At 43.1% G+C, this 24,128-nt stretch overlaps 1 protein-coding gene across 6 annotated transcripts in view; it reads right to left on the reverse strand.

The window, feature by feature from the left end:
* Positions 1-23,468, reverse strand: part of REL (REL proto-oncogene, NF-kB subunit) — a 38,380-nt gene extending 14,912 nt beyond the window's left edge. For 4 of the 6 annotated variants that reach the window (XR_007708138.1, XR_007708139.1, XM_050710054.1 and 1 more), the window contains exons 1-4: positions 23,265-23,400; positions 18,192-18,334; positions 15,112-15,260; positions 10,622-10,713 (exon numbers count right to left, since the gene is read on the reverse strand). Coding sequence is in view for 4 of the 6 variants with exons in the window: in XM_050710054.1 (XP_050566011.1) it covers positions 10,622-10,713; positions 15,112-15,260; positions 18,192-18,334; positions 23,265-23,271 (391 nt within the window). In the remaining 2 variants the exon portion in view is untranslated. Of the gene's footprint in view, positions 1-10,621; positions 10,714-15,111; positions 15,261-18,191; positions 18,335-23,264 lie in introns of all 6 variants that reach the window. The other 2 variants (XM_035552984.2, XM_050710052.1) reach the window with 2 other exon arrangements.
* Between the last annotated feature and the right edge of the window lie 660 nt (positions 23,469-24,128).

Consider the following 24,128-nt stretch of genomic DNA (forward strand, 5'->3'; position numbering starts at 1 on the left):
TGGCGTGATTTTTGGGTGGTGCCATGTGGAACCAGGAGTTGGACTCGATGATCCTTGTGGGACCCTTCCAACTGTGGATATTCTATCGCTTTGTGATACAATTACCTAAAGTGAACGTGTGCCAAGTCAACAGATCACATCCTCTGAAGCTCACTCCCTCCCCTGCCCTTTCAAAGACCTCTTGCAAGAATAAAAGATTAAACGTGCTTGTGATAAAAAGCCTGGGGATCACACCATGCTGATTAGATTGCAATGCTCTGACCTTTAGCATTTATCATGGGTTGGTCTCCACCCTGCCATGAGCCAATTCCATAGTACCCACTCAAGTGATTTCTTCCTTTCACCTTTTGATAGTGTGAAATAATAAATGCTCTGAGCTCAGAATACTTTCCACTGGCATTTTTTAGTCTTTCTGGTGTTCTGAATATCTCAGTTTCTCCCAGTGTCTACTGTAAAAAGAAATCAAATCACCTTTCTGCTCTACAAGCCCGTGATCAGCAGTATTTCAAGACGAATACAGCAGTAAGCGCTAACCAAGTACGTACATAACCTCACAAACGTTAGGGCCCAGGGGAGTTCTGCCTGTGTGAACTTTGCAGGTTGTTGTCTGACTCAGATGTGCAGAGTGAAGTTTTATAATTTAATGTACTTCGTTAGCTGACCTGCTAACTTAATAGAAGAGGATCTTTAGAAAGCAGGTTTTCTCTGATGCTACACTTCAAGCTATGTGCATTTACATGTAAATGCTGACAAACTGTGACAGAAACGCAGCTCAGCCCCCAGACCAGAACCACCCCGTTGATCCTAGGACAGGAGCAGAGCATCACAGTGTGGACACGGCAGCCAGCACTGCCTCACCGGGTGCAAGAGCACTCCTTGGGTAACCGCAGCTTGTTCCAGAAAGCCTGCAAGTGGGTACTGACACAGCATCCATGGTGTTCGCCCCTGCCCTTCTGTTAATCAGAGCCCTCCGAGCCAATCGTGGGTCTACATCACTGGCCGGCTCTTTAAGAGGCCAACCAAGGATGAAGCTGATGCCAAACACCTGATGGTGATGGTCTGCAAACTTCTGTTAAAACTATACTTGAGAGCATGTTCATGCTTGGATGAGTTGCTAGGTATGACGAGGTCTCTGCACCTCAGCACTTTGCAGGAACAGGCAGTGCTCAGCGTCACACAGGTTTGGCAGACTCAGAGTCCAACTGCCTCTAGATGCAGCTTGACTTAGGCAAATAAGGGGGAAAGAAAGAAAAAAGAAAGAAAAGGTGCATTCTCTAGATTGGACCTTGCATAAGGGATAATCAGAAGTTTAACACTACTTTGTTCTCAGCTGTTCAGGTGACTCTAACCCCTGTTCTGACACTATGCCAGTGAACAATTAGCTCCCAGCTGCCATTAAGACTTACATTAGTGAGCTCTACCAGCCACTGATGTTAATTGGATCCAGCCCGAGAGCCCAAGCTGTAGTCAAGTTTCAAACCTCATAAAAATGAAATCAGGTACCTTTGCACCAGTCAACTCACTGCAGACAGAAGCCAAGCACAAGATCTGGATCTGGCTTTTGATTCTGAATCAAGAGTGCAGGCTGCGTGGCCGTGTAATAAAGTCTCTCTCACACTAAACACCAGTCCTGCGCTGCATTTTCCGCAGGTGCAGCAGCCTCTTTCTCAGAAACAAATAACAGGAGGCAAAGTTTAACAGAACTCTACAAATGCGAAAATATATTAGATAGGAGAAAATGAGTAAGTAAATGCTAATGTTCAAATTATCATGTTTCCTATACTGTGAACTTTCATAAGTTCCCAACAAACATGTTTGACAACTTGGTACAGGAAAGGTGTAGCGTGCCGATCACTGCAAAACATGGAATTGCTGCATACAGCTCGTTATATTGCAGCAAAAACACAGCTCTTCATTTGCATGTTCTTATAAATGACTTAATACATTATAAAAATCTGCAGTTTGAAAGAGGAAGTGCTCAGTCAAGACTGATTCCTCTTGGGCTATTTTTAACCAGATGAGAAGAACATAACAGAGCAAAAAAGGAGAACAAGACAGCTGCGACTCCATCTTGTGATGGCACACTTAAAAATATAGAGGCTAAATCCCATGCTTGCGTAAAGCAGCACACAGCTTTCATCAATTTCAAAACATATTTCATTCACACCTAAAAGACAGACAATCATCCAAACAAAATAAGATGCTGTTATTTTTAATGAACATCTAATTCTGCTCCCTCTGAAGTCAATTTGAGAGTAACCGCTGACTTGAGCGGATGCTGGCTTACACCTTCAGAAATATTAAAAACAAACAAGAGCGAGGCGGACAAACACTGACTAATTCCTGGAGTATGGCTGTGCAGAGGATGGTCATGTCATTCAGTGTTATTTCATCGACTTCCATACCAAAGGAGAGGAGACAGCATTAAACCCGACAAACCTGAATTTACTGAAGTTAAGAAATGCTGCTCAAGATTTGGGGAACAGAAGGGACTGGAGACAAAGAGTACGCACACCATCACCCTGTGCAAGCTCCACATATGCAGCTTTAGTGAAATCAGTGGCATCACACATGTGAAGCAGAAAGATTGCGCAATGCAGTATGTTTAGAACAGACACGGCAATAAAGGCTTGAACACAGCACATAAATAAGACGAAGAAGTGCTCTGCTTTTGGCAAGGGTTCAACTTCCTCTCTGGACTTCTTGCTGTGTGGTACCACACCTTATTGTCTGCATGTGAATCCGACCAAAAGAGCTGCAATCCAACCAATCATGTAAGCACGTTCCTGCGATGGCCCAACCTAATAACAAACTAGCCTTAATCTGGCAAAAATTCATTTTCTCTATTTATCCGTGCAAACGGGAGTAAATGAAGTAACGTTTATAAGCACAGCTACTTTACAAGGGGAAGGAGAACTTTCAAAAGTAAAATGTAGCAAACACGTAGAAATAAAAATAATAATATTAAAAAGAGCTGAGAAGAACTGAAAATTTCTAAGGTAATTAAGAGGCTTGATACCACGAAATCCATAGAAACACAACCAAACAGAAGAAAACTAACATCACTCACCAAGATTCTGGCAACAGGATTTTAAAAACAGTATCTAGAGTTGGGTTCGAAGCTTGGGAGTACAGGCTCTTCTACCAGTAACCAGCTACAGCACCTAGTAAATCCTTTATAAATCTGTTTATGACGACTCTGATAGAAATATTGGTCCCCCAACTTAAAGATAATAATAATAATTGCATTTGAAAAAGATTCTTTACTCTCTTATCACAAGAAGAAACTGATACAGCCCCAGTGTGGACACAAAGACACCCCATACAATTCATGAACTCCTTCCACCTGAGCTGGTGAGCCCAAGCAGCACATGCGACACAGGGGTTAGGCTTGGGTTGTCCTTGCCTCAGAGATCTTCATCGCTGAACTCCACAACTGCTCTGTTGGGTTTCTACTGAATTATAGGGCTTCCTGTATTTGGCTTCTGTAGCACAGCCTTCTGGGTCCAGCTCACTAACACACAATTCCAGATTACGGCACAAAATTAAAGATGCCAATAGCATCTGGCCTCCTGTTTATTGATCTCTACTGCCTTTTGCTATTTTAAAGTCTTCATCATCCAAAACGATCAGGAGAATACCATTTACCTGGTGAAATTACTGGGGGATTAAATGGCCTGATATTTACTCATCAGGTGATGCTAGAGGGAAAGTGAAAGTTTATTTTGAACACTGAAGAGCAATGACTTAATACGATACTAAATATTAGATATTAAATATGTTCCTCGCATACAGCCCTCCCTCCACCCAGCTTCTAGACTAATGATGTCAAACTTCTGGAGTGGGTAGAGATGGGAGGCACGTTAGCACCTAAACATAACTTGCACGGAAACTTCCAGGGCAAATGATGTGGCGTGACACATTCAGAGCTGGCTGTGCTGAGAAAAGCAGCACACCCTGCAAAGGGACATCTTGTGACCTTTGCTTCTTAAAGAGGGGCTGTGGGGGCGTATGAGCAACACTAGATCTCAGACAAAGAGAATGACCTGCAAATAAAAGCACTTCACTGTGGAGACCACTCAGGAGCGCACATCACTAATAATCATGATGAGCTATATTCTGCCTTTTTTCTTACGCAGGCAGTGCTTTTTAATTCAGGGATATGCTGGGAGCTCGCTTTCGTTTAAGCGATGACACAGAGGTGGTTTGCCTCCAGTGACCTCAAGTCCCAAGATACCCCCTGTAGCCCTGATACCTGCTGATCAGTTTAACCCAGCCTACGACAGAGGCTTTGCTGTAAAAGGGTGGCCTTCTGCCCAAGCATCATTTCCAGCACTAACCTTGTGCTGGGACTAGCTCTCACGTGGTGAATCAGATCAAAGAACTGAACTGGTCTGGCTGAAAACTAACCTGACTGAAGAAAAGAAGAAAATATTTGTCTTCAGTCATCAGTCAGTTCCCAGGAACGCTAGACCTGGCACAAGGAAAACGGTGGAAACAGATGCAGCAGAAGGACAGACTGCCTTCTGCAGTGCTGATTTATGCCACACTCAAATGGCCAGAGAAATCGGGCACAAGTGACAGCCCCCTCTTGGTGCCTGGGAGGCACAACTCGGATTCAGTTCACTCTCCCCAGCACACGTCCACACTGCAGCTGCAGCTCTGGCTGTGGCTCGTGAAGCTACATGGCAGGCAGCCTGCAGAAGGGGTACAGCAGGCAGGTGACAGCACACGCTAAATTGCCTGGGTATTTGACCAGGGTCTCCTGCAGCTGAACTCTACACAGCCAGAAGGGACCTTGCCAAACCGTTTTATGCTACATTTGCTGTTTCCAAATGCAACCATACGGATACAAAAGAAAGAAGAGAGAGTCCCGGTATGCTATTTACCCCTTGCTGACAAAAGCCAAATAGTATGCTCTCTCCTTTGTACCTAGGCTTTGGAAACTAGATGCAGAGTTGGGTGATAGGCCAGGCTGTTCGGCTACATGTCCAGGGGCATAACAGCATCTACCAGCACTTGCTCAGAGGGAGGAGCTGGGAACAAGGGCAGGGAAGGGCTGTGGCAGCGCTATGATTCTTCTATGGATAAATCCATGCCTGGTTTATACCTCTGTGATGCATGAAGAGATGAGTTCTCTTGAATGCTGAAGAAAAAAAAGACAACTTTTGCATGTATCTATAAACATAACATGCAACAGCAGAACTCAATAATTCAACAAAAAAATCAGTGAGAGTGCAAATGACTAAAATCTGGATGCTAACCTACAGTCAATAAGTGCCCGATGGGCAATAGATTCCCAAACTAGTGAGGTTACATTTCCCTCTCGCATCTTACTTGCTGCTCTGGCGTAAGGAAGTGACATCACCTTTCTTTTTACAGAGGACAAAAGCACAGGAAAGGTGAATGACCAGGCTTGAAACAAAAGCTGAGGGAAAGACTCAGAATACAAATGTAAACTTCTGAGTTGGAAAAGGTTTGTCCAAACAATATTTTACTGCAGGTGGGTTCTCCTCCTAAGTCTGATATTTAAAAAAAAAAAAAAAAGCAACCATAAAATCGGAACAGAATTGAACACATATGCATCCCCCTCTGTACGTCTTTAAGACATACTTTTTAGCTACTTCTGTTTACAATATAAAAAAAGAAGTCAGAATTTTTTGTCTCTCTAATTGGCAATTTTTCTTTTTGTCTTTTAAGGAATTTGCAGAGAGAGTCCTTTAGGTTAACATACAAGTTTCAGCATAAACAGCAAGAAGCATATGCATGAGGAACAGAAGAACAGAGGGCTTTCCAAAGGTAAAAGCTAAAGGAATGGCATGATCCAGACATTTAGCCTTCCTCTGGAGGATTCGCCCTGCCCCTCTTATAAAGCTGGCCACTCTCACTTCCCAAGATTTTCAGCTTGAAAATTTGGTTGGGGTGGGGGCGGCAATACATATTTAATTTAAGGACAGTAAGTTTAAAATTTTAACATCTCTGGGACACTCACTACAGAAGACTGTGGTGCTTTTCTCTTTCTCAAGCCATTCCTCACTCCCCAATTCTTGCTCAGAGCTGCCTTTTGGTTCAGGATATTGGCCTATTCGCAGATCAGTGGCCAATAAGCCGCGGTGCAAAGTGCGTGCTGCCCTGCAGCGGGTGGGCTGGCGAGGGGGATCCTCGCGAGCCCAGCCCATGTGGGCGAGTGGCGTCAGAGCTGAGGGTCTTACGGGCGCAGCCGCACTGAGGCCAGCAGGGGAAGCTGCGGAGAGGGTGACGGGGCGCGTGGGCAGGAAGCCAGTGCGACTTGTGTGGGGAGCAGCCCGAGCGCGGCACGGAGGCGGAGGCGTGCAGGGGGTGTCGTGGAGACTGTGACGAGTGCGAAGCGAGCGTGGGGTCAGCTGCCCGCAGGCGGAAAGGGGAAACGGCAAGAGGAAAGACTGCGGAGGCAAACGGAGCTGAGTTAGTTGCGGGGTACGTGGGACAGCCTGAAAATTAATTAAGCGCTTATTAGTGAGAGCAATTACAAAGGAGCAGGAACCTTAAGCATATGTCGAGCTCCAGGGAAAGCCTATTTGTACTCTCGTGATCAATTGCCTGAAATCGGGCAGTTCTCCACGTTTCGCACTCCAAGCCAAGCCTAGGGTTTTCATGCTGTCATCCATTTAGCTAGAAAAAGGCTGGTCCTCTGTAATACAGTGCAAAGTAGAGTTTTCCCCTAAATTTAATGAACACATCTAGGGCCTTTCCTCATTGATAATTAACTTAGGTTATTATTAAGTCAATTGTTGTCTCTGCTTCAAGTCACACCCACCCACAAAAGCTCTTAGCTCAAGACTGGCTCTTCTTTTAATTTGAGTTGGCTATACATCAGACAGTACATGGTAAGACGAGGATATGGCACAACTCAACAGCTACGAAAAGAAAACAAACACCCTAGAAAGCAGACGTGGACCAGCTCCACTGGAGGAGTAACTCTGCTCCTTCGAAGCTGTGCTATTTGTATCGTCATCATGCCAAGGAGGCCTAGTTACGCATCAGGCTGCCAGTGCACACCATTTTCCTGGTGTGCTCAGGGATAAGAGACAATAGAGATTTTTGTAATTGTTTAGCTTTATAGGACAAAAACATATGGGACATAGCCTTGTGAGCAATGCGGATCATGAGCACGTCCAGTGATGGTGTGGTAAAAACAATTCTCTCTTAAGGCTAAGTCAAGAGGAGCAGCCTTCTGGCAGATCACTTGAGTGGCATCACAGTGAACTCACACAATTCGCACAGAGGATGTTTAGAACCTATACTGACTTTAACAATGGACAAATGGTGCCAGCTAACAGTGGCGATTTCAAGTGAAATAGCCTTACAGATACGCTTTCAGGGTGACTCAGATGTAGGCAGCCCCAGCCAGGCACACGGCATGATCTGCAGACACAGCCTTGTTATCACCCAGGAGTTTGGAGGTAGGCATCAGTCGCTTCAACAGCTAGGTAAGAGTGCTGGAGGAAATTATCTTAAACATGCATCTTTACTGAGGAAGTTCCTACTGCTGTCCATTATGGCCACGCGTGTCCATGCCACATGCTGTAAGGTGTGGAGGAGGGATGACACCGCCAGAGAATTTGCATTAGGACTCACTCTCCCTTCGCCACCCCAGCTGCCTGTGGCACCCTGGCTTCCCTGGAAGATGAAGGCCCCTTACACAAGGAAGTTTGGAATGCAACCTCGTGGACCTACACCTTGCTATTACTTCAGCCTTTACTGACACATGTAATACATATGGCGGCAAGCTGGAGACATATTTTGTCTGTTAATAGGGCCTCTGCCTCAAATGGGGACTCGGGACAGGGATTATCTGACTGATCCAGAAGAAAGTGGGGAAGAAAAAGAAAAAACACCTAGCTTACAAACACCCTGAAGGCTAGTTTTCAGCTCTGTGAGAACTTAAATGTTCAATACAACATTTTTCACATAGCTGAAAAATACTGGCAGTCCTGCAGAACGTGATGTTCCTACAAGGAATGAGCAGCATTAACTTGCAACCTGCTTAGAGGATGCACCTAAGTCTAAGAAACTTCACTAATTAGAAAGGTTGGATAACTTTCCAAAGACAAATTAGTAAATAAATGCACAGTATGGGATGTATACAATACAACCTAAACCACCTTGAAGAATGCAGTGATACTCTTGACCTTACAAAACAAGCCAACTAAACCCATATATAAAACTTTCAACCTTATCAAGCAGTAAGCATTATGGTGACTGCTGCTAGCGAAAACCTGTTTTGATCAGCTAAGCACACACAATAAAAATACTTCTGTCACTAATCCTGTTTTATTAAACCTTGGTCCTGCGCCCTTCTGGGCTCTGCGCAGCGTGGGACTGCCCTGAAGCGGCTGGAGGCCATTCTCAAGGCGGCTCAGCTTTGTGCTGACACGTTAACAAGTGCTGAAAGGCAATTACGCAGGCTGGGGATTGCCAGCAGCCCCTTCTCAGCACAAGCCCTGCCAAGAGCAGGGTGCTGCCCTGTGTGTCACCCAAGCGAGGCTCTCCCCTGCTGCCAGGGCAGGTCTCCCTGCTGTTGGTCGGGCAGAGAGGAGCCCAGGATCTGATGCTACCAAGTGCAACCAGTTGCAATTGCCCCAAAACAATTAGTGAACTTGGAGTTATGTGCCAACCACTGCAAGAGTCTACTCTCAAATTATTTTAAACATGTCTTTACTCTGTTACGCTGAGCAGCACTAAGAACTTTATGTGATTGCTAAAGCTTCTTTGGTGAAATACACCTACATAAAAGGATTTTATCATGTTCTTTTACTGCACAACATCAAGAGAAAATGTCAACTCATTTTTTACTTATGGAGTAAAACAAAGCCAGCCAAGAGGGCTGAACAGAAGAGTTCCTCTTTTTTGGTTCAAAATCAAGGTAGAGCTGGCTGAGTTAAGGTAACAGTAAATAAAACACTCTTATACTCTTTAAATTGTGTTGAAGGACTAATTTTAAAACATGCTATTGTGTGTAAATTATCAGAACTAGGTTATGGTTTTGATGGACCATTAGCCTGACTACAAACAGCTGTTCTGAAAGAAAATAATCTAGAACATTTCTCATCCTGTAGTGAGTTCAACACGTTTCTTTTTGTCCCGTTCAGGACAAAAGCAAAGTATGTATTTTGAAGCTAGCTGGAAATCTAGCTCCCAACTCTCCAACAAGGGCCTTACCTGAATTTAGCATGACTTCTGTGGGTATTGAAAAGGGTTTGAAAAATCTCCAGGTTTTTTGCCACACCTAAGCAAATACATAACTGCATTCATAATAATGCCTTCTTCTCAGAGGCACTATTGGTGCTTGGTACCAGAGAAGCAAAAGAAGAGTCCACAGCTTCCTTTCCACAATTTCTTAAATTCTATAATTAGGGAAGACTATTAATAAAAAAGTCAGCATTGAAGCAATACAATTTTGAGGTAACAGTATGAACTTACTGTTAGCCTAAATGATTTTTATTTTAAATAGGCAGTCAAAAACTGGGGGCCTTTTAGGTTTTAAAAACTCTTCATCATTCTTGATCAGTAGAAGTTCAATGTGTCAGCAGTGTTAATGGTGCTATGTTTGCAAGAGGTTATTTATTTAGCAATTTTATCATTGTGTGCATTGGCTTCAGAATGAGGAAGTTAAAGGGTCTGGGATGTGTTTTATTTCCTAACGCATGCACATTTTAGTTTTGAAACTCTTTAAAATGATTACTGACATAAAACATACTTTTTCTTGTAACTACAATACACAAGTACAAGATGTTCATACCATCAGCTGAAGGATTTTGACAAGAATGTGGAGAAATTGAAAGGTGTAAATCGTACTTTACATAGTACAATCCTGAAGAAGATTGCACTCCTGTGCAGTGAATTCAGATGTCAAAGAAACCTTTCTCTACAGGATGACCAGGAGCAAGAACAGAATTCTGTGCATTGATTTACCAATCATGTGGCTGTAAGATGCATTGGTTCAGCAAGTTGATCTGAGGGAAAACTTTTTTTTTTTGCGAGTTGGTTTTCCACTGGAGCATCTTGCTGAGTCTGTTCACCATGTAGCCACACGGCTTCTCTACTTGATGTGAGGGAAGTGGTAGGAGTGCGTGACCAGGGATGGAGGGAAGGGCAGGATGACGCCTTTTGAGAGCAGCCCACAGCTAGGTCAGATCAGCTATCATGTAAAACTACAGCCTGTGGGTAGGTCCCTACAGGTGTGGTTCTGCAGCAGCACAACTTGCCCCTGACTTGACTGAAATCAGTACTGCTGTGGATTTCCTTATTGCCTGTACCAGCTCCCATGCTGTAAAATCAAGCAAGGAGCAGCATCTGCACCTCTCCTGCAGATAGCACCCTATCTGCAGGGTGGGAGGGACAAAAAAAGGCAGCTATCCAAATAGATTCATAATGTGATGCCAGTGAGAAAAGACTAGGAGGGGCACAGAAAAAGTAGAGTGTTTCTCAAAAAATATAAAAATTGGGGGAAAAAAAAAAACAGCAACCCATTGCTCTACCACAGAAGCAAAGGCAGGACAAAAATAAACCAACCAACCAAAACAGTAACATCCTTGAAAAGAGAACTTTCCTTTCAACCAACCAGATAAGCTCTACTCACCATTAAAAGGGTTGATCTTCTTCGAGATTCGTAAGGAAATTGATTCTTTCAGGTCTCTCTTCTTCACACACTGAATGCCCAAATTCTGAAAACTGAAGCACATATGGAGGGATTTCACAAAGTAATAAAATCCTCAGTGTAGAAGAGTGAATAAATTATTTGCTGTTGAACAATACTGTGATAATATATGCTATAAGAAATGAAAGAAAATGTTTATTTTGAGAAAGTTGTAACAGGTCTGAAAAGCAGGGATGCAGTTTTTCTAAAAAAAAAAAAAAAAAAAAAGAGCAGAAACAGAGTAGAAAAATAACAAACTAAAATCCTAAAGAGGAATATATATTTCTATATTAAGAATTGTTACTCTGCAGTAAACCCAGTGATTAAAGTTTAAATATTCAGTCTCGTGTAATTGAAAGTGAAAACTATTTTTGTAATCAATAAACCTGCTAGTGTGCACTAGTTAAAAATGTGTGCTTCTGGTTTTATCAGGGAATATAAATCTTGAACACTATTTTAAAGGTTTTTAAAACAAGTAAAAACAGGTTTTGAAATCTCATGTAGTTATGGAAAGGTTCTGAAGAGCTGCAGCTCCTCCTTATTTGCATAAAAGTGCAGGTCACCCCGATGCAGGAGGTGGGGGGAGTCCCAGGCGAGCTGACTCTTTCCCACATGGAAAAACCATGACATCATCAAAGCTGAGTGGATGTAAAGCAGGAAGTAAAAAAAAAAAAAAAAAAGAAAGAAAGAAAAAGAAAAAATACATGTATATATAAATTAAAAATAAATAAATCCATGTTTCATAACGTTACAATAAGCTCAGAAGATAAACTGTGCCAGTAGGCTCTGACGATCTTTCTCCAGAACTGGCAATTTCCCTTACTTTGAAATGCCACAAAAGTTTTTAACTTTGTTTTTTTGGTTATGCCTAAAAACACCTTAATCCATCTAAATCCTTCCTCCCACAACTCTCAGGGGTAGTTTTATGTTTCCCTGCTCTAACCAAGACTATCCAAGTGTGACACTGATTTTGATTCCCCTAAAGCCCCTCGCCTGTGCCCAATGTGCTCTGTTCAGAGGTTCCCACATCCTCTGCAATCAGACTGCACTTCCAGAATCTGTACTGTAGAGGAATGCATAAGCTTCCCTTCCAACTTGATAGAGTGACCCAAAAGAAACTAAACCACACTAGCATGTCACAGCTCAGTGAAGCACCTGGACTTCACGTTGTGGCTACTGACATGGGAGATTTGTAGCATACCTTGGCAAGCAATCCTATTTGTAGGGACTACTCCTTCAGGGCTCGATCATGGCACACACAACTTTTTTTTTTTTTCCCCAAATACCCACTTTATTCTACTAATTCAGTGTGAAGCACACTTCACGCCCATGAACAGACCTGCTTCCATGCTACAGCCCCAGACTGCCACCTGGTAGTGCCAGACTCTCCAGCAGTCCCCTGCAAGTGGCAGACATCATGGAGCACAAATGCAGAACTGGCCTTGAGAAAGCTGCGTCCAGCCACGCAAGGACTGACAGCCTTGACTCTGCGCCTTTCAACCATTGTGAATGAAACCTCTCAGGGCGAGAAACGAGACTTTTAAGTGCCCCATAACTCTCAGATGACAAACGTTTTCTAAAACATGCTCTGTCACAGTGAAAGTGTCTCTTTAACTATCGCTGAAGGGAGGGCTGGGTCAGAAAAGAAACCGTCGAGAACCTCAGGAAGCCTGTGGGGTTTCACATCAGCGCGAGCTGACAGGAAGCAAGCAAGATAACGAGAAGAGAGGGAGAAGTAGGAAGAGAGAGAAAAAATGAAAGGCACTTGGAAAAAAAATCACCTATGATATCATCCATGTAGAGAGAGTGAGAACTAGGAAGTAAAAATTTTAGTATACAGGCAGTCACATGGACTCAACATTTGTACTTCTGCCTTGACAGCTGGGCCACGGAGGGCTCTGATCAAGTTTAGGCAGCAGTACCACGATCACTATACAGCAGGAAGAACAGAAGACTGTGTCCAACTGCAACTACGTGGGGATAGTTAAATAAGTGGAGTGCAGAGTAATTGCTCAGACCAGCCCCAAATCTGGGATTAATAATTCCAGTTACACAGAAATAATTGGGATTTTTGCTCTGTTTGAGATGCTCAGCAGGAGCACACAGCCAGAACCACTACCGAGAGAGGACATCTCCTGCTCACTGGTACTGTGTGAGGCTTTTCTCCAACATGGACTTGAAGGGAAGAATGTGGACACTGAGTCACCAGCCACAAAAAGGAAAATGACTTTAAACATCCAGATCCAATTATGGATCATGCTGTTCTTTCATCTTAAAGTAACCAATGATTTGTTAAAAAAAAATGAGTGTACCAATGCTGGAAACATTTCAAAGAGAATATTTAGAGCCTCTTCTCGTCAGAATCTCGGATTTCAAGCTCAATTGAAGCTCACAGTTGTGTATTATCAGTAAAGGTAAAGTAGCCCAGACACCATTCTGTAAGAAACTAGGAGGCCTATAACCTAAGAATATTGAGAAGAATTCATGGATTTCATGATTTCAAACAATCACTAATGCCTTAAATGAAATGGAAGCACAGCATTATGTCAAAGAACAGGATTTGATGCGTGCATATAATGGAAATGAAATTACAATTTACAAATAAATATTTGCAAAGCATGCCAGTGCTTTTTGGTATCACATTCTACAGCTAATAGATTCAGGAACAGAATCTCTGCAGGCTTAACCTTGTGCAACAAAACGCCAAGAGGAAAAACAATCAACAGTGTCTTCCTGTGCCTGGTGATTGCCAGAAAAGGTGTTAGGCAATCAGGCTTTTTTGCTTCAGATCAGAAGCCACAGAGATGAGAGCAGGAAGTGGGATGGGCTACAACAGCAGACATTCTTTGACCTTGGGTGACGAAGCTTGATTTGAGAAGACAAAGGGGAAGCTGGTGAATGGATGGTCAGAGGAAGGCGCGAGGCCCCTTACCAGATTAAGATGTCTACAACTGCCTTTTAGACAAGGTAAAGGGAACTCTGCAGGGAGGCTGATCAGGATGAGGTTACAACAATCAAAATGGGAGGTAAGTGCCTGACAGGACAGCTCTACCTTTCTAGAGAGGTATTACGGTGGAAAAAAAAAATAGAAAAATGACATTTACTAATCCTTTTCTACTGTTTATCAATAGGAGAACATTGTAAACAGACCTAGAAACAAAAAGCTACTAAAATCTTTCGCATCTGTAAGAGCAAAAGACCGTACAGCCAGCACGTTATGTGTCACCTGAATACATTTGCTGTGTACATTCATGATCACTTGAGCCCGAGCTGTATGTTGAAGAAATATCTCCACTCTTAGAACTGTTTATTTCACCATCAGGCAATTATCATCATCAAACAGACTGTGTCTTCAGTTTGTTTCTTTAATAGTGTTCTACTGACTAAACCCACATAAAAATGCAGTGATTTCACTAACATCAACCGAATCACATCAGACTGAGAGCAGTAAGTAAAGCTACTTATACACTGAAATATTTACCTTACTTTCTTCCCAGCTCAGTTATGTTAACCTCATAACATTAGCCTACTTCCAAATCTACTATGTTGCAAGCTGTGAACCACAAACAGCTTGTCAATTTTAAAATCTCCTCAATGGCAATAATCAGTCTACAGTTGTTGCAGTTTACTCTGCTTTTATTTTATTCTGTTAGACTTGGTAGACTTGCAGGGAACACCACCACATACAATTGTACTTGAAATACTCCTAATAACCCTCTGAACAGCACTGAGAAACACATACTATACGAAGCCTGAATTCTCCTTACTGCCTCCAGAATTAGATCCTTCTCTGGCATGCTTGCTCTACAGAACTAAGCCTGAGCAGAATCTATACTTTTACTCAAAAAAAAAAAAAAAAAGCAGCCCAAAACAAACAAACAAAACCCCACCAAAATTAACAAACAGCAACAACAGTGACAACTGCCAACACATTTCTAGATGTGTCACAACCACCATCATCTAAATGACGTGATATTCAGTCACTACAAACTTTCTCCACTGGTTTCCAGAAAGTCTAACTAGAGTTCCTGCGGAAGACATGAACTTCCCTAAATGTAGGGAAGTGCTAATTCTAATGTTGTCGTTAACAATTTATCATTTTTGCACACTGAAGGAGAAGAATATCAAGCTCAGGAGTGAGAAGCGCTACTGAACCAGACTGAAAAGCAAACAAGTGTGAGAAAGAAAAAGGAGACAGACACTGGGAGAATGAAAGGAAAAGAAGGGCAAACGGGACAAAAGATGAATGTGTGAAACATTGAAAAAGAAGAAAATACTTCTAAGAGAAAGTTGCCTTATCTGAGACGGATTAGAGGCTTCAGCAAAGACAACACACTAACTGCCCTCTTAATCACTATTCAAGAGTTTTAAAATATAAGATTAGCATATCACTTGCACGATTAATCAAATTCCCAAGCAACACCACTACTCACGACAGGACTCGCCGTTCTGGCCCAAACTCTGCTTCGTAGTAGCCATCTCTGCAGTCTTTTCCAACCAGGTCATGAGGGTGTGGCTTGTAGGGTTCATTCTTTGTTACCAATGTAGTTCTTATTTTGACTTTTCCAAAATAATTCAGAATCTACAAAAAGTGAGATATTTTCTAGACTTTAGATATTAGGTCTAGTAAAGTCCCAACATGGAAGAGAAAATACATTTCATCCTAGAATATCCTATGGAAGAAACACCATTGCTAAGAAATTATCCTAGACCATTCAGAATTTTTGTTCAATCTATTCCAGTTCTGTTCATTTCACACTGAAAACCAGCTGTTTGGCAAAACATTTGTGAATTTATTATTCTTTCTTAAAGCATATCTTACCTATTTCAACCCTGTGCAGAAAGCCAAAAGGTAATACATAAGCTATAGAAACTTAGAGCTGAGAGTAAAACAGCTTGTAATGCTGTAAGACCAAACATAACAGGACACATTTCTTTACCATATCTACACTTACAATGAAAGATACAAAATCCTGCCTAGGTGACCACACACAAATGCTTATTAAAAGGACAGGTCTAGCTCCAAAGAGCTAGATCCTAGGAAGAAGCTCCTAGAGCCTCAGGGATAACCTTATTACCTGTGCTTGGACCACTAAGTAGCAAATGAAGATCTTAGCAGTTGCAACATGGACATAAGCCCCCATGAAGTCTTTTTTTCTTAATTCTTAGATGAATACTCAGTCTTATGTTCAAGTAGAGGGGCACTGAACTCTCAAGCTCCTACTAGGGGGCCTTCACAGAAGTCATCAGACTAATTCAACACACATCTCTCAGGTGCGTAGAAGTCTTCCCTCACGCTGATGGCTACCAGCGAAGTCAGCAAGGGTTGTGTGGGTGAGTCTAAAAAACAGTTTGGCCTAAATTGTTTGAAGTGTAACAGCTTGAAAGCAAATACAAGATTCACACCGGTACATGTTTGTGCAGAGGCGTGCTCTCCTCCTCCACTTCCCCTGTCCTATAACTAGCTGTTCCTTTCCTCCTTCAGCCCTTTCTTTCCTCCTCCAAGGAGACTCAGGGATCCATCACATGCTTTTCAATCAACACCTCAACCTTTGATTTGACCTATGCTCTTCTAACGTCCACTATCTGTCAGCTTCTTCAGCCTCCAATTAGGCCCCTTTCTTGGCATTCATGTACACCACTGTTTGCTCTTAAATAAAACTTCCATCACTCTTCTGTTTCTTCAAATATTACATCATTTCTCCCTCATTGCACATCTAGTCCCTTGAACTTGAAGCATGATTGAGCCACTTTGATTCTCCAGTTCCTCCTTGATGTTCATCTCAACCACACCATGAAATTTAATCTCATCCTCATTGAGGTTTCCATCTCTGGAGGGGCCTCCCCCAGCAGCTAATCAGCATTAAAGCCTCCTACAGGCTTCAAGGAGGCAGGAATTCACCTAGAAATCACCTGCTATCAGTATCCATCAGCTCTGTCATTAACAGTCACCTTTAGAAAAGAACAAAATATGCCAGGATTGCACGGTCACCAATCAAGTCCCATCTTCCCTTTGGGTTTTCTGGCTGACTTTCATGTGCATCACAGCACAGGCTAAGAGGAATCGAGGGCTCATACTACCCAGTCAACTTGCGTCCTGACACGGCCTCAGGGTGAGAGTCTGTCAAAGTATTTATTTTTGCCAGCACACACAGAGATCTCGCCAGCTTGTTTGTTCTGCACTTCACCAACTGAACAAGGAACTCTTTTCTGCATTCCTTAACCAACTCTAGCACTGTAATAGTAAAAAGGAGTCCTTCTTGTCTGCTTCTTCCTGTAGTAATTCTGCCTTCAGGGCAAGACCAGCTTCCACAGCAGCACAGTTGCTTTACCTAGTAGAGGACCTCTGCTGCTCAGCACATGACCGCCAATACCATCTTTCTCAAACTCTCCCTCCTCCGAAGGAAATTTTATGCCTCAACTTAGAACATTTCATACTTCTCAGATGTCACATCCACTGTATCTGTTCTTTTACTGCTGTGATTCCAGAGACTCCATTTTGGCTCCGCTTCTTTTTTTTCTTCAATATTGCATTATAATAATGTACTTCAAGATGGCAAGCACTCCTTACTTCCCATTTATATTTGAGCTTTCTCTTCTAATCTCATTTCTAAAAGACTTTCTCCAGATTGAAAGAGATCAAGGAAATACTATTAATTTAAACATCAAACAGGAGACCACAAATTCTTCTATTTTACACTACTAGTCCAGGTCTCTGACATTCCTTTGTCCCAGATACGAAAGCTACTGACCAAGTGCTTCCATTCTACCTCTACTGTCCATGTCTTTGTCCTTGCTTTGATCAAAGCTGTTAGGACTAGTCTGAATCCCTTCATTCTGAATTTCCCAACCTATCCATAATGCAACCACCCAATTAGTTTTCATTGCAGGTGTTCTAACCACATAATTCCCCTTTCTCAGCTCCTTTTTAAATTCTGTACCCCTTCTGACTTCACATTCTTCATGGCAGTCTTTTGCAGAGCCCAATCACCAATCCACCAGCTGCAAGGCACTTTCTTACTTTGCTCACTTGCACAAAGTACCTTCTTTCACATTGTGCCCAAAAGCTAGACTAGTCTTGTCAGATTTTGTATGCAGACAACCTCCTTCAAAGCACTCCCAAAATTCATATTACAATCCAAGTAGTTAAAAAAAAAAGCCCAAATCACAACTAAGAAACCAGAACAAATGTAGACACAGAAAAAGCTAATAACGAATGATTCCCAGACAATGAGTAACTTCAGTGAGTTCCCTCTCTACAGGCACTTTGTTACCAATGACTACACCTTCTTCTTTTCCGCGAAATTGGAACAAAATCTTTAATGACAAAATCTTTAATGAGGAGCGAAGAACTCTTTTTCCACTCTGTTGCAATCACATTTGCAAGCCAAGGAAAGAATAACAGAACATGTAATAAAAAGCATTTTATTTACTGCACCAAGGTCAACACATAGCTACAGCACAATGTAAACACAGGCACTAGTAACTTATGGAGAAAAGTAGTATTTCTTACCTGTATAGAAGGGAATGTCTTGTTGTTTTCAGTACTGTGTTCTCCTGGAATGCTGCCTGCTGATCTTCCCTCACATTTGTATCTGAAACGCATGCCCCTTTGCCTGGGTTGTTCAAATATTTCAATGTAGGGCTCAGGGCCACCTTAAAAAAACAAAACACAACATTTTCAGTGCTACTATACAGTAGAGCTTAAAAAGCTGCAGAAGGAAGGCTATATGCTTAGGTGCTACATGAGGATTAGAAGATCTAGATTCTTTGATTCATATTGCCCACTTTGATCTGCCTTCTTGGACAATATATTTTTTATTTTATTTTAATGTGCATGCACATGATTGAAGAGGGATGGGAGTGAGTGGGAGAACAGACTTCAAATGAAGTACACAAGTATCAGTGCCATATAAATAACTAACAGGAAGGACTCCCCTCCATCTCACTTAGAACTTAGCTTGTTTTAGCTTTTAGAGACTGTGTGTCTGATGAAAGAGGATTTTATACAATAGAAGACATTATTTCAAGGGGATGGTTGATATTTTTAATAACCACATGCTTTTAGGAATGGTTATTCTCTCAAAGTACAGGTACCATCAGTACTATGTTTGCTTGAATGCCCTCTGAAAGGGAAGAGGTTTCCTCAGAATTGATTGATTTAGTTACTATTATAGTGAAGCAGAAACTATGCAAATTGTGCCAAAAAAAACAAACTACTGGTTTGAATACCATCGCCATGGGCTCAGAAAACACCCGATTGCTTGTATTGAATTCTACAACTTGAGCTGCCCACCTCCCACAGGGCCAGCTTTTAGTTGCAGTATCTCTCCAGACCACAAAACCTTACTGAAAGCTACTGGGCAGTCGTCAAAAAGAGTTTTTCAGGAAACATGAGATATAGACAAGAATGAGAAGCAGAACTCCTCAATGGAGGGTTTAGAAAGACATCACCTTACCAAGAGTATCAGTACTTTTAAAGCTATGTCTTATTGCCAAGATAGTTACAAGCTATGCAATATATCTCACTGAGAACATCAAACAGGATAGTCAATCAAGCAGTGACAATAGTGGGATGGCATGTGAAAAACAAATAGCGGAGGGTAAGTAAATATTGTAGAGGTTGAATCATCGTGGTTCTGCATGATCAGAAGAACATAGCTTATAGAAATGTCTACTGAGCTCTTTGTCATCTTTGTATAATAGCATCCTACTCAGGCAAGGTTTGTGAACATCAGAAACAAACATGACAGGCAACATCCTGTGGCACAGCACTGAAAACAGTGCTTAGACTTCAACATAATAAGCAAAATAGTTATTAAATAGATTGAAAGCATTAAAAGGGTAAAAGATCCCCTACTTCCTTTTGCCCAAGGTCTGTAGTATGTTAGTTTTGGCAAAGAGGTGGATTCCAGTCCTAGCTCCATAATAAATCCTTCTGTTTTGTTGCACCTGTAGTGACCAAGGTATGCCTGCGAACACGTGGCTTCAACTTTATGAGTAGGATTTGGTGATAGCACAAGCGATCCTGTGCTGCAGCACTTCATGCCCCACAGTAGGAAAATATATCTTAACATACAGAGTAATTAAGAGAAGTAGAGAATGAAAGGAGAGAACTAAATCTGAGGTGTTTCCTGTCTTACTTGAATGTATGGCACCACAGTGACAGACAGCTGGGGAGCAGCAGCATGTGAAAGCAGCTCTGATGCTGGAGCTGTCTTCAACAGCATGTGTCTTTTCAAAACAGGAATGCTTTTAGAAAAGGCATCATGCGTTTCAGCTCCAAGCTGTATGTGGTGACAAACAGCTGAGAACTACAGTTTAGGACTCTACACGTTCCTTTCTAACGATTTATCAAAACGCACTCTCTCATCTGATCACCTCCCATCTAGAAAATTTTAAATCAGTTTCTGAAAGCCAACCATGAACCGTCACATTAAATAAATGTTAGACACCACTCCAGGTCCAGTTACTTACAAGTATGGCCACTTCACTAGACACTTCCCACAACTCATCTAACCTTCCCTGTAGGTAAGCTTTGCGCTTTTTCTCTGTCTGGAAAATAAACAGGGCCAGCAAAAGGTGGGGCGATGGGAGATAACAACAAGAAGCCTAGAGCTGATGTCAAGCTGGTTTCAGAGGGAGATAGAAGTCTGAGCTCCTCACAAAGCCAGCCCCACACACTACTGTAAGGCTTTTTAACTTTCACACTTAAATTCACATACGTTACTATATTTTTCAGGACAATCCAGTGGACCAGGCAACTTCCACCAGCAGTGAGGAGCAACTGCTGCGTATCAGCCCGCTTCCCATTTCTATGATTCTATGATTTCTGTATCTTCCCATTCTATGATTTCCCTCAGGTAACTGAGGAGAGAAGCATCTCACCTTCCCATTCTACGTAATGCTGCACCGCAAATACAGACGCATATCCATATACTAAATTAAAAATGCGTTTTAGATGTTCTAATGACAAAATTGCAGCAAAGTACCTACTAATCATCTTCCTTTGGAGATAGACACGCTTGCGTAGCTGCTAACCAGACGCACAGTACACCCACATACATTACGTATTTGCCCAAACTAGCTGGAGCCTTTCTGTTTCAAATTACTATAGAACAGAATCACTTCAAGTCTTTAATCCTTTCTGCTTTAACCAACAATTGCCCTTCATGGTCTACTAATGCTTGCTTAAGAGGACCTCTTTTTTTTCCCCTATTAACAGCGCTTTATTTTAAAACTCCAGGCTCGATGATCTCTGTGGGACTGTGGTTGAAACAAGTACCATTGAAGGCAAACCCACTGCTCAACAGCAGGTGTGTTTGTGGGAAAGTAAAGCTCAGAGACACCATAGCCTCCAGAGATTAAACATTAAACTTCATTTTATCTTGGTTCTCACTCTCTCCATTTAAGAATCACATAATCATCTCTCCCATGATTTTCACTGTCATCGTGTTCTGCGCAGGGAGGAAATGCACACAAGTGTTTGTGTGAACTAGAGGTATTATCAGCACTCTGCAGTGAAGTGGAGGTCTGTTCAGTGTTCCCTATTTCTGTAAATGAGCAACATGCTTGTGAAGTGGCCTGGTTTAACTCTTTCACAACCTACACTCACACAGAGAGGTCTGTCAGTTCCCACGCGGGGCTACAGACCTGTCCTTTTCAGCGTTGGTCAGACCAAAATGAGCCACGTCTAAGAACTCTCACCAATTTTGAAAGAGAAATATATAAGGCTACCCACATTACCTACACATTCGTTTCCTCCATGCTCTGAATACTCCACTAAATAACTTTAAAGGAAATATAGGAAACCAACCATCGCAACTACATAAGCAGAGAAAATAAGCCAGTAAGAGCCCAGCCAACTTACACTCACGTTCAACAACAGAAGGTTGTTTTATTCCAACCTGTTCCAAGCAATACAAAAAGGAACAAAAGACAACCCCCCAAAATCGAAGCATTTCCATCAGACTCCTCCCTGATGAAAAACCTGGGACAATTTTAAGTTTTAACGTGGCTCGTGCCATTCAGAAGGAAGGTGTCTGTGACACACTGCCACCAGAGGGACAACAGGATCACGGTCTCATGGGTGTCTTGCTCCTCTGCCTAAAGGAATGGGGCTCTGAAGGGACCATGTAATCTGTGATTTTCTAGGAGTGTGAACGTACTCTCCAGCAATCAGAGAGCATGAAAGCAAAGTAGCTGCGGGTCTTCGTGGAAGATGTGAAAGTATCACCGAAACTCTTACAATCTCAGGTGACTGCGGCGAAACACAGATGCAAGGGTTGCCCTTCAACTTTGGTATCGCTGCTCTGCACATATTACTGGTGACCTTATGTCCTCCACAGTGACAGCCCTTTCTGAAAAGCAAGGGCAGACAACCTGTATACTTACAGCCTCTTGCAACAGTTTAGGCAAAAAGACAGGATGGTGGAAGATTTGTTACAGAACAGTCTGGCTCAATCAGAGCACAAACAGCTTGTTATTTCAGAAAGCGATAACCTACACAGGAATCCAGAAACTGCACAGATTCTAGCAGAGACAAAACTACTCACAAACTTCCTCTTTGCCATCGTGTGACATTACAGAACAGCAACCAAAAGAAAAAAAAAAAAAAAAAAACAACTATAAAAGCCAGCTAGTACCAGGAAGTTATGAACTTCCCCTACTGAAAAATTCCTTATCTGGTTCCTAATTGCATTGAAAATATATTCTAGATAAGAAAAAAGTGCTAGCTCCTGCTTTGGTTTCGACGCTGTAAAAGAGAGTGTAACATTTAACAGAGAGCCTCCGTGCAAACCCACTTGTTTTCTCTCTGTTGATAGCAGCTACACACACTTGACAGGAGTGAAAACGTACAGTCAGTGAGGGCTAACAGGGTCTGAACGCTGAGGCCACGGACCAGCTTTCCCCTGAAGCGCCGCTCTAATTAACGCCACCCAGGCTGACGCTGCTTTCTTCTCAAATCCCTAAGAAAAGTAGCTACGAGACGCCTTCTGAAAGGATGACAAATTCGTTTTAATTTAGTCTAAAGAAACTTAATTGTGCTTTTTGATGTAATTACTCAATACAAGATCCCTTATCTGCGTTACTTTGCATTTATGACACCTCTGGTTCTCAGGGCTAAGTTCCCATGTAGCAGGGCCCTGCTGAGCATCGCACTCTGGCCTACCGACGTCCGTGCCCCAGACACAAGCCCCACAGGCTTATTTCACGCCTGAACTTTTTCACGACGCACTTTTAAGACTTTCAAGGTCCCTCCTGAGCTATAACGGCCTCACAAGACCTTGTTGCCGCCGACCCAAACATCCCCGCGACGTTTCTTCATCAACCTTTTCCCTAACCCTACTTAAGGAGCTACGCAGACACGGGTTTGATACCAAAACCAGCTGTAGGGCCGGCGGCCTAGGAGCCCGGTGCCCCGTTTTTGGGGCCGTTAACCCCCTGCCCGCAGCCAGCTCCCCAGGCAGGGCCGTGCCGGAGCAGCCGGGCGGGCAGCAGGGCTGAGGCGCTCGCTCCCTTCCCCGGCCTCTCCCCGCCGGGCCCCCCCTGCGCCGCCGCCCCGCGGCCCCCCAGCCCCGCTCACCGGCCATCCTGACGGCTCCGCTCCGGCCCCCCTCTGTCTGTCTGCCTGTCGTCGGTCTGTCCGTCGGGCCGGTCAGACGCCCGGCTGCGTGCCGTGCAGAGCCGAGCCGAGCCGAGCCGCGCCCCGCTCGCCGCCCTTTTCAGGGGGAATTTCCCGGCCGGGCTCGGCACCGCCCCCGCCCCGCCGCCCGCGGCACCCGGCCCCGCCCGGCCCCTCAGCCCCAGGGGACCCAAAGACCCGGCCCCACAGCCCGGGGGGACCCAAAACCCCGACCCCACAGTCCAGGAGGGACCCCACAACCCCAGCCCTTTATTTTAAGGGGCTGTATAGGAATTAACCTATATGCAGTTCTGTAATCTGCAGCTCCGTGTGTAACCCGGGCTGCTACGCAGAAGGTACCCAACGCTTCTCAGTGCTCCTGATCTCTGCTCTACAGCAACTCAACAGCATCTTTCTTCATAGCTTTAGTTCTGCCCCTTCGTTGTCCCTCAGTTAAATTAATGTTCACAGGTTGGCGTCTGAATAGATGCATTATCAGGGTGGAGTGTAGGAAGTGAGGCCCTGAAGAAGCTCTACAGCTTAGGAGCTTATACATACCTTATATATATATATAAACTTATAGAGAGATTATATAAAGCTTGATATATACATTATCTATAAGCTGTATATACAGCTTGAGATGCTTATAAAATCCTGTGAAGAACAGCACACAACACACACTCATGGCGTTGTTAAAAGCAGGATTTGTTATGCCCCTAACACATTTACAACCAAAATAAGAACTGAAGAATCCTATGGGGAGACACAGGATAACCTACATACCTATGATGTTAGCTCTAAAGATTAAAAGGGAGAACGGACACA

Source organism: Cygnus atratus, chromosome 3 (genome assembly GCF_013377495.2).
Source record: "Cygnus atratus isolate AKBS03 ecotype Queensland, Australia chromosome 3, CAtr_DNAZoo_HiC_assembly, whole genome shotgun sequence".
In the NCBI taxonomy this organism is placed as follows: Eukaryota; Metazoa; Chordata; class Aves; order Anseriformes; family Anatidae; genus Cygnus; species Cygnus atratus.